Source organism: Cajanus cajan, chromosome 2 (assembly GCF_000230855.2).
Source record: "Cajanus cajan strain Asha chromosome 2, NIPB_CcT2T_4, whole genome shotgun sequence".
Lineage (NCBI taxonomy): Eukaryota > Viridiplantae > Streptophyta > Magnoliopsida > Fabales > Fabaceae > Cajanus > Cajanus cajan.
Genome location: NC_138518.1, coordinates 62,729,761 through 62,741,751, shown reverse-complemented (window position 1 = coordinate 62,741,751; position 11,991 = coordinate 62,729,761). Strand labels below are relative to the sequence as shown.

Sequence of the window (11,991 nt, the reverse complement as noted above, 5' to 3'; positions counted from 1 at the left end):
TCAAAACAATGACAAAAGCGTAACCACTATATAAGGCAGAAGCAATATAGCTTAATCATCAAGAGTAGAAGTCAAAACAATACATTCAAGACAAAAACAAACAACGACTTAGTGTGTAATTATCCATAGTAGAAGTTCAACACAATACTTAATCACTATGGATAAAAGCTAACAATTAAAGTCAAAATAGGTTAATCATAGAGACGACAAATTAAGTGAGTCGCAGCCTACAGACCGGTCCATCAACTTCAACAATAAAACAACATTTATGCACATGTTAAAATTAAGATGTATGCATTACACATATTAAAATATTAATTTTATTTAAAGATCGAATATTTTAATTACAATTTTTAGCTTCAATTATTGTATTTTTTAATTATATATTGTGTGCTTTGCTATTAATTCACTACTAGAAAATGTCATTTTCTTACAAATTTTCTTGTAAAAAAATATTCGTAGAATTTTTTTGCAAATTTTCTTGCAAAAAAATATTCGCAGAAATTTTTTCGAATTTTCCTGCAAAAAAATATTTGCAGAAATTTTTTGCGAATTTATTTGCAAAAAATAATTTACAGATATTTCTTACAAATTTTGCTACAATTTTAATAATCATAGAAATTTTTTTCTATGGTAAAAGTTTGCAGAAAATATTGTAAGAATTTTATTTTGTTTCTTGCAGATTTTCTTGCAAAAATAAATTCGCAAGTAATGTTTACTAAATGGTAGAAAAATTTTGCACGTAACTTTTCTTGTGGATTTTCTTGCAAATTTTAATCCGCAGGAAAAATAAAAAATATTTAAATTTATAAGTTTAATATTTTAAAAAAACTTCAAGTCTCACATCGATTGAAAATAAAGCAATTAAAGTGTATATAAGTTGGGGCAACACTTACCTTACAAGTTGATTTGTATGATTGAGTGTTAGACTTATAATCTACAATCTTAGAATTTAAAAGATTATGTATCACATGTTGGAGGCATGGAAACAAATGTTTTGAATGAATTTATTGTAAGCATTTGAAAGTTAAAAAATTATTGATATAATTTATAGTAATTTCTTTATTTTTTTTCGTAAAAAATATTCTTGCAAAATTTCTTGCGAAAAAATTCGCGGGAAACTTTCCTGCGAATTTTTTTTTGCAAGAAATTTTCCTGCGAATTTTTTGGCAAGAAATTTCGCAGGAAAATTTCCTGCGAATTTTAAAATTCGCAAAAAAATATTATCCATGAAAGTATTACCTGCAGATAAAATTTCGCAGAAAAATTTGCAGGAACAACATTTCCTGCAAATTTTTATGAAAAATTCGCAGCAAAAGTCGCATGTAATAAGAGAAATTCTAGTAAAGATTTTTATTATTTTAAAATATTCTCAATGAAAAATCATTAGCACAAAAAACGATTTCATATAATTTCGTATATTAGTAATGCCTTTTTGGTCCATAAAGAACGATTTTAAAATCATTAGTCACAACAAATTATTCTAGTAAAAAAAATATCTTCTTTTTACATGGTAATGCTTCTTCAATTATTTAACCTTTATTATTCTACTATATCGTACAAATTTATGTTTTTATTATCTTTGATTTGTTCATCATTAGTTTTATTACTACTTTTTAAACTCTAGCAAGAGAAAATCAAATTTAATCATAACAACGGTGAGATTTTCGCTTAGCCAAGAGGAGGAGTACAATCCTAAAATTAACTTTTTTTAATAGCTCTTTTTCTAAATTCTATTTGACTAGAAAAAGACAAGAAAAGTAAAAAAAAAAAAATGATTTTCTTTTTATTGACAATTAACCACACACTAAAATCTAATCTCCTTTTACTCTCTCGAAGCTTCTTTTAAAAACACAATCAGAAATCAGAATCCCACTCGTTTAACAGCATTTTGATTAATATTGCTGGTTTGACAAATCTCGACTTTATGAATTGTTTGGGGGCAACTTGATTCGTTCGTTTATTATTCCAAATCCGCTTGCCATAAAGATAATGATAAACATACTGTGAAAAGTGAAAACAAAATCATAAGGAGTTTATTAGAAGAATAAAAAAATTTCGTGTCTATCTATTTTTAAAATAAATAAAACAAGTTATATAATTGATAATCACGTGAGTAATTATTTAAAAATAAAAAAAATTAAGACAAAAAAAACATTAAAATAAAGTGACTTCAATTTATGAATAAAATAAAAGACGATAAAATGATTTATATAAACATAAAGATCAAAATAATTATTAAAAAAAATTCTCTTATATAATTGTATAGATAATGTAGAAAATAGAAAAACGATAACAAAATAAATAGAGAGATTGTCAAAGTGTAACTTAAATTTGATAACATCTTAAGTATGGTGAATTCTCTGACGGACCACTTTCACAAGTGGTCCATGGGTGCATCATCAATTTTCACCCTTAGATGTATCTAAACTAGTACACCATAATACACCTTACCACACTGGATCTAAATTTTTGATTTTTTTACTTTTTTTTTTTTAAAATTACCCAAAAAAAAAAACACGTGGCAACAGACGCAGCTGCTACTGACACTCGGAACGGACTGTTCTGAAATCAGAACGGCCCGTTCCAAATGAACAAATAACACATAAATATTGGACCAGAACGGGCCGTTCCAGATGACAAAAAAACACATGACGAATGGAACGGAACGGCCCGTTCCAATATCAGAACGGCCCGTTCCGAATTCAAAAATGACACATCAATAATTAAATCAGAACGGGCCGTTCTGAAAATGGAACGGCCCGTTCTAACTACAAATTTGTCACACGAATTTTTTAAAGCAAAATAATATATTTTTTTCCATTCTACTAAATTACATCTACACCCTAAACCAACCCAAAAAATCTTATACTAAGGTCCATAATACAAGACAAAACAATATAAACTCTTGTACTACCAAATATCTAAGAAAAGTGGTCATCCACTAAGGCTCATAATACAAGACCAAACATTATAAACTCCTATACTACCAAATATATGAGAAAGGTGGTCATCAATGTAAAGTCCAAGTAAAGAGAACCTTAGGCCCACCAAACCCATTGGGCTCACTAAGCTCAGAAGTAAACAAAAGTCCAAAGGCCCACAAAGCCCAAAACTAGGTCCAATAAGCTTAAAACCCAAAAAGTCTTATACTAAGGCCCATAATACAAGACCAAACATTATAAACTCCAATACTACCAAATATATGAGAAAGGTGGTCATCCATGTAAAGACCAAGTAAAGAGAACCTTAGGCCCACCAAACTCATTGGGCTCACTAAGCTCAGAAGCAGTCAAAAGCTCAAAGGCCCATGAAGCCCAAAACTAGGCCCAATAAGCTTAAAACCCAAAAAGTCTAATACTAAGGCTCATAATACAAGACCAAACATTATAAACTCCTATACTACCAAATATATGAGAAAGGTGGTTATCCATGTAAAGCCCAAGTAAAGAGAACCTTAGGCCCACCAAACTCATTGGGCTCACTAACCTCAAAAGTAAACAAAAGCCCAAAGGCCCATAAAGCCCAAAACTAGGCCCAATAAGCTTAAAACACAAAAAGTCTAATACTAAGGCTCATAATACAAGACCAAACATTATAAATTCCTATACTACCAAATATATGAGAAAGGTGGTCATCTATGTAAAGCCCAAGTAAAGAGAACCTTAGGCCCATCAAACCCATTGGGCTCATTAAGCTCAAAAGCAATCAAAAGTCCAAAGGCCCATGAAGCCCAAAACTAGGCCCAATAAGCTTAAAATCCAAAAAGTCTTATACTAAGGCCCATAATACAAGACCAAACAATATAAACTCTTATACTACCAAATATATGAGAAAGGTGGTCATCTATGTAAAGCCCAAGTAAAGAGAACCTTAGGCCCACCAAACCCATTGGGCTCACTAAGCTCAGAAGCAGTCAAAAGCTCAAAGGCCCATGAAGCCCAAAACTAGGCCCAATAAGCTTAAAACCCAAAAAGTCTAATACTAAGGCTCATAATACAAGACCAAACATTATAAACTCCTATACTACCAAATATATGAGAAAGGTGGTCATCCATGTAAAGCCCAAGTAAAGAGAACCTTAGGCCCACCAAACTCATTGGGCTCACTAAGCTCAAAAGTAAACAAAAGCCCAAAGGCCCATAAAGCCCAAAACTAGGCCCAATAAGCTTAAAACCCAAAAAGTCTAATACTAAGGCTCATAATACAAGACCAAACATTATAAACTCCTATACTACCAAATATATGAGAAAGGTGGTCATCTATGTAAAGCCCAAGTAAAGAGAACCTTAGGCCCATCAAACCCATTGGGCTCATTAAGCTCAAAAGCAATCAAAAGTCCAAAGGCCCATGAAGCCCAAAACTAGGCCCAATAAGCTTAAAATCCAAAAAGTCTTATACTAAGGCCCATAATACAAGACCAAACAATATAAACTCCTATACTACCAAATATATGAGAAAGGTGGTCATCTATGTAAAGCCCAAGTAAAGAGAACCTTAGGCCCACCAAACCCATTGGGCTCACTAAGCTCAAAAGCAATCAAAATTCCAAAGGCCCATGAAGCCCAAAACTAGGCCCAATAAGCATAAAACCCAAAAAGTCTTATACTAAGGCCCATAATACAAGACCAAACAATATAAACTCCTATACTGCCAAATATATGAGAAAGGTGGTCATCTATGTAAAGCCCAAGTAAAGAGAACCTTAGGCCCACCAAACCCATTGGGCTCATTAAGCTCAAAAGCAATCAAAAGTCCAAAGGCCCATGAAGCCCAAAACTAGGCCCAATAAGCTTAAAATCCAAAAAGTCTTATACTAAGGCCCATAATACAAGACCAAACAATATAAACTCCTATACTACCAAATATATGAGAAAGGTGGTCATCTATGTAAAGCCCAAGTAAAGAGAACCTTAGGCCCACCAAACCCATTGGGCTCACTAAGCTCAGAAGCAGTCAAAAGCTCAAAGGCCCATGAAGCCCAAAACTAGGCCCAATAAGCTTAAAACCCAAAAAGTCTAATACTAAGGCTCATAATACAAGACCAAACATTGTAAACTCCTATACTACCAAATATATGAGAAAGGTGGTCATCCATGTAAAGCCCAAGTAAAGAGAACCTTAGGCCCACCAAACTCATTGGGCTCACTAAGCTCAAAAGTAAACAAAAGCCCAAAGGCCCATAAAGCCCAGAACTAGGCCCAATAAGCTTAAAACACAAAAAGTCTAATACTAAGGCTCATAATACAAGACCAAACATTATAAACTCCTATACTACCAAATATATGAGAAAGGTGGTCATCTATGTAAAGCCCAAGTAAAGAGAACCTTAGGCCCACCAAACCCATTGGGCTCACTAAGCTCAAAAGCAATCAAAAGTCCAAAGGCCCATGAAGCCCAAAACTAGGCCCAATAAGCATAAAACCCAAAAAAGCTTATACTAAGACCCATAATACAAGACCAAAACAAAAGTTCAAAGGTCCATGAAGTACAAAACTAGGTTAGTGAGCCCAATGGGTTTGGTGGGCCAAAGGTTCTCTTTACTTGGGCTTTACATAGATGACCACCTTTCTCATATATTTGGCAGTATAGGAGTTTATATTGTTTGGTCTTGTATTATGGGCCTTAGTATAAGACTTTTTGGGTTTTATGCTTATTGGGCCTAGTTTTGGGCTTCATGGGCCTTTGGACTTTTGATTGCTTTTGAGCTTAGTGAGCCCAATGGGTTTGGTGGGCCTAAGGTTCTCTTTACTTGGGCTTTACATAGATGACCACCTTTCTCATATATTTGGTAGTATAGGAGTTTATATTGTTTGGTCTTGTATTATGGGCCTTAGTATAAGACTTTTTGGGTTTTAAGCTTATTGGGCCTAGTTTTGGGCTTCATGGGCCTTTGGACTTTTAATTGCTTTTGAGCTTAGTGAGCCCAATGGGTTTGATGGGCCTAAAGTTCTCTTTACTTGGATTTTACATAGATGACCACATTTCTCATATATTTGGTAGTATAAGAGTTTATAATGTTTGGTCTTGTATTATGAGCCTTAGTATTAGACTTTTTGGGTTTTATGCTTATTGGGCCTAGTTTTGGGCTTCATGGGCCTTTGGACTTTTGATTGCTTTTGAGCTTAGTGAGCCCAATGGGTTTGGTGGGCCTAAGGTTCTCTTTACTTGGGCTTTACATAGATGACCACCTTTCTCATATATTTGGTAGTATAGGAGTTTATATTGTTTGGTCTTGTATTATGGGCCTTAGTATAAGACTTTTTGGGTTTTAAGCTTATTGGGCCTAGTTTTGGGCTTCATGGGCCTTTGGACTTTTAATTGCTTTTGAGCTTAGTGAGCCCAATGGGTTTGATGGGCCTAAAGTTCTCTTTACTTGGATTTTTCATAGATGACCACATTTCTCATATATTTGGTAGTATAGGAGTTTATATTGTTTGGTCTTGTATAGTATATGACTTTTTGGGTTTTAAGCTTATTGGACCTAGTTTTGGGCTTCATGGGCCTTTGAGCTTTTGACTGCTTCTGAGCTTAGTGAGCCCAATGAGTTTGGTGGGCCTAAGGTTCTCTTTACTTGGTCTTTAGTATAGGAGTTTATATTGTTTGGTCTTGTATTATGGACCTAAGTATAAGACTTTTTAGGTTTTAAGCTTGTTGGGCCTAGCTTTGGGCTTCATGGGCCTTTAGACTTTTGATTGCTTTTGAGCTTAGTGAGCCTAATGGGTTTGATGGACATAAGGTTCTCTTTACTTGGACTTTACATAGATGACCACCTTTCTCATATATTTGGTAATATAAGAGTTTATATTGTTTGGTCTTGTATTATGGGCCTTAGTATAAGACTTTTTGGGTTTTAAGTTTATTAGACCTAGTTTTGGCCTTTATTCATAAGATGTTTGATGTCATTGAGGAAGGGGCTTCATATCTCGCTCAATTGAAAAACTATACTTAAATTTTAAATGTGATTTAGTAGAATGAAAAAAAAAAACAAATATGTAGCCAGAACGGGCCGTTCCGAATTCAGAACGGCCCGTTCTGGTTTAAGTAATCATATGTTACTTTTAAATCTGGAACGGGCCGTTCTGAAATCAGAACGGCCCGTTCTGTTGCATTATTCCTGTGTTATTTTTTCATCTAGAACGGGCCGTTCTGGTTTCAGAACAGCCCGTTCTGAAAGTGACAGCTGCTGCATCCTCGTAATACGTGTTTTTTTTAGGTAATTTAAAAAAAAAATATTTCAATAAAAAATTCAGAAATTTTATCCAGTGTGGGAAGGTGTACAATATATTTTCTCACTAAATCACAATCTCAACCATTCATTCTTTTTAATATTATATCTATGGTGATTTTAGATGCACCACCCATGGACCACTTGTCTCTCTGGACTATCAGAGACATCACCCTTAAGTATACGAAACATACATATACTCAAAATTTTGATATTATGCGCATATAACCTCCAACCATTCACTTTCACTGCGAAGCAGATATTTGAGTAGTTCCTCTCACTGCGAAGTAGATTTGAGTAGTTCCTCTCATATATATATATATATATATATATATATATATATATATATATATATATATATAGGGGTTATAATAACACCTTATTAAGTATTATATCACTCAATAACTTTATATTAAATGTGAATTTTGTAAATCCAACCGTTAGATTGAAAGTTCTTATTCTTATATTATATATACAAAATTTTATATTAATCCAAGATGATTTAATACTTCATTCTTATAAGATAAAATTGACGTAATATATTTATTTCAAAATATACTAAAATATGAACACTTTGATTACCATCAAGTTGTTGTTCAATTTTATATTGAGCAGTGTAATACTTAATAAAAGTTACATCAATGTAATTATAACCCCTCTCATATTTACTAAGAGTAAAAAACTTTCAATCTAACAGTTGGATTTACAAAATTTACGATTAATATAAAGTTATTGAATGGTGTAATACTTAGTAATAATTACACTGGTGTAATACTTAGTAAAAGTTACACGGGTATAATTATAACTTTATATATACAATATTTTATATTAATCCAAGATCATTTGATACTTCATTCTTATAAGACAAAATTGACGTAATATATTCATTTCAAAATATACTAAAATATGAACACTTTGATTACACCGGTGTAACTTTTACTAAGTATTAAACTGGTATAATACTGAATTTTAAAATTTTTACACTCATTCAAAATCATAATAAATTTCTTAATTTTTAAAGAATATTTTTTTATTATATTATCTTAGTTTTACCTAATAAATAAATAAATAATATATATATATATATTAACTATCAATATATAAATGAAAATTAAGAGTATAATTGAAAAAAGGAAGTAACAAATACTGAAATTTAGAAATAATAAATAAATAGAAGCAAAACTAAAAAAAAAAAGGAAATAGAGAATATTATTAATTGTTGTAATTAACAAGGCAGATCAAACTTCAAAACTAGTTATATGATTTAGGTGGTATACTCTGTTCATAAGTAAAGAAATTGCCAGGATCAACCTTGGTTTTCACAGCCACTAATCTGTCAAAATTCTCCTTAAAGAACTTGGTTCCATAAGTAGTCCGAGCGACGTCCAAGTCTTTGGAACTACTAGGATGTTTGGCACCAACATCAATATCCCTATAATTAAGAAACACTTCCCTTGGAGAGCTTGAAACATAAGGGGTCATAAACTGATAAAACGACCTCGACTTGTTCAGATTAAGATTAGCGGCCTCATCACCATCTTGAGGCCAAAACGTAAAGTACTGAACCAGGAACAGGTTCCCTGCTCTGTGAGGAAATGGGGTTGCATTGGATGAAATCTCATCCATGGCCCCTCCATAAGGGTTCCATTGCATCCACATGTTATTAACTTTAACCATCATAGACCAAATGGAATTCAAAGCCTCCTTTGGGATGGGGGTTTTCACATAGTCTGATTTGCCCTTAGTGTAGATCGAAGGTGGCTCCTGATCGGTTGGTAACAAAGCCTCAATGGGAGTACCAATTGGGAGATCAAACCAAAAGAGAGTGGTATTAACCCATGGCATTTCTGTGCAATCACTTTGCTTCAAACCCAATTCAGGGAAACTCTCATTCACCAAAGGAAGAAGCCTATTAATTTTGCCCAAGAATTGCCCGATGAATGAGACCACCACTGTTCCATTCACCACATCGGGTTCGACCCTAATGAAAAGATCTTTGTCTAGCTTGGTTGCAACATGTTGCCATTTGTATACAACATCGGTTGCACCTTCCGCCACAGATTTTTTGACTCGGAAGACCGTCACCTGAGGAGGCACAGGGACCAATTTGATCTTCCATGCAACAATGACACCAAAACTGGCCCCACCACCACCTCGTATGGCCCAAAATAGATCCTCCCCCATTGTCTTTCTGTTAAGAACATAACCATTGACATCAACCAACGTTGCATCAATGATGTTATCCACAGAAAGACCATATTTTCTCATCAAATTCCCATACCCACCACCCGAGAAGTGGCCACCAGTACCCAAAGTGAAACACACCCCAGCAGGGAAAGCATGAACATTGCTTTTGTTTGCTATTTGGTAATAAAGTTGACCAATCGTGGCTCCAGCTTGGACCCACGCAGTGCCACTTTTCAAGTCCACGTCAATCGATTGAAGAGGAAACATGTCGAGTACCACATATTTGACGTCGGAGACATACGAGAGACCCTCGTAGTCGTGGCCACCGCTTCGGATTCTGATCTGAATGCCGTTCGATTTGGCGCATGTAACCGTTACCTGGACTTGAATCACGGATTTGGCGGTTATGATGGCGAGGGGTTTCGCTGTGGCTTGCGTTTTGAAGCGTTTGTTATGAACGTGCAGGTTCAAGATGGAGGTGAATGAGGCGTTTTGTTGGGTGTATGTGACTCCGGAGACGCCAGCGTTTGGAGATTGAGAAATGCATGAGAGGAAGTTTTTAATTTCTGGGTATTCATATTGAGGATTTGCCTGGGAAACAGACACCATGAGCATTAGGGTTGTCAGAAAGAAAGTGAAGAACCCCATGGTTAGAATTAGAATGAGACACCACCCATATGCATTGCATTCAATATATACTCATGTCTCCTCATAAATTATTAATGGAGGATCTCCAAAATTTATTTTTGGAAAACGAAAAGAAACTACGGAGTCAACCTTTTGTGCCCTCACGTTGTCAAGGCAGTTTCATATATAGTAATTCAATTCTAAATTATTACTCCCTCTCAACATGTATAAAGAGAATCTAACAATTCCTTTAGTCTCTATTTTTGAGTCGACCATTATACTTCTTAAAATATTAAAAAAAATATTCTTATATTTTTTCTAAATAATTATATACAATTTTTAATATTTGTTTGTGTGTAATTATTAGAGGTACGAGGTGCCTCGATCCCTCTAATATATATAAAGAGAATGATTATAATAATGTAACTTTTACTAAATATTACACCGCTCAATAACTTTATATTAAATATAAATTTTGTAAATCCAACCATGATTATAATAATATCTTTTATTAAATATTATACCGCTCAATAACTTTATATTAAATATAAATTTTGTAAATTCAACCGTTAGATTAAAAGTTCATATCATTTTATATGTATATATCAAATTTTGTTAAAATTGAACAATAACTTAAAGACAATCAAAGTGTTCATATTTTGATATATTTTGAAATGAATATATTACGTCAATTTTGTTTTATAAGAATGAAGTATCAAATTATCTTGGATTAATATAAAATTTTGTATATATGATCTAAGAGTTTAATATAAAATTATTGAATGGTGTAATACTTAGTAAAAATTACACCGATGTAATTATATAACCCTCCTCATATATATATATATATATATATATATATATATAACATTTTCATATATATTAAAAATTTAACTGAATATATTTAATTTTTAAAATCTTACATATAATATGTATTATATTTCTTAAAATATCTTTAACTATATTTATGATTGATAGTATTCTAAATTTGTTTATATTTGAATTCAATTTTTTTTTTGTTTGTATATAGTTTAGAGATGTTCAACAATAATTGTAATTTAAATTTTTTTTTCACAGATTAAGGATAACAAAATACATATATTAAATATAATTTTGAATTAAATAGTTCGCTTCATAGTATCTTTAATTGTAATAGTTAAATAATTTATAAAGAATCAACTTAAAAAATAATAATTAATATTATATTAAAAGTAAAAATATAGTTAAAGACATTTTTTTAAATATTATAACTAAAGTTATTGTAGAAAGAAGAGAATATTAAACCCTAAACTCTAAACTCAATTAATATTATTTTGTACGACAACTAAAACTCTTGCAAATCGTGGTTAAAGAAGAAAGGGGTAGATTACACCGTCAAATTAATGAAGAGAGATATTGCATTAAATGAAAAAGTTTTATTGTTTGCAGCAAATGTCAAGTGTTTTATTTATCAAGTGTTTTTCATATAAAATACCAAAAAATTATAAGAGCTTTTATTTTCAACGGTAACAAAAAATTAAAGTTAGGGTAATGACTAAGACACAATAATCAATCACCAATCTTATTAAAAAAAAATTTAATAAAATTATAAATTATTATCAAATTTTTGACACAAATCTACATTAAAAAATATGAAAAATTTCATTATGAATATTAATTTTATTAAAGATTATTAATTTCTATTTTAAATTGTCATAGTATAGAAATTTTAACAACTTATTTCGATAAAATAATCACATATTTGGAGATGTTTGAGAGAGTTTATATACAAAATTTATTTATGAAAGTATACATATTGATAGTGGTGAAAAATTATTTTAATAATATTATTTTTATTTAAAAAAATGTTTGATCTTAAATGAATTAAAAAAATTATGTGTTATAAGATTTGATATATATATATATATAATAGTTAATAGTCGAGTTAATTACGATAAATTAGCACACAA

At 31.9% G+C, this 11,991-nt stretch overlaps 1 protein-coding gene across 1 annotated transcript; it reads right to left on the bottom strand.

Moving 5' to 3' along the window:
* Positions 1-8,411: 8,411 nt before the first annotated feature.
* Positions 8,412-10,140, bottom strand: LOC109812037 (berberine bridge enzyme-like 17). Its single transcript, XM_020375897.3, has one exon. The coding sequence runs from the start codon at positions 10,061-10,063 to the stop codon at positions 8,480-8,482; it is 1,584 nt and encodes a 527-aa protein (XP_020231486.2). The 5' UTR covers positions 10,064-10,140; the 3' UTR covers positions 8,412-8,479.
* Between the last annotated feature and the right edge of the window lie 1,851 nt (positions 10,141-11,991).

What these genes read in the sequence shown, in the direction of transcription:
- LOC109812037 (XM_020375897.3), bottom strand. Translation starts at nt 10,063, where the DNA reads ATGGGGTTCTTCACTTTCTTTCTGACAACCCTAATGCTCATGGTGTCT.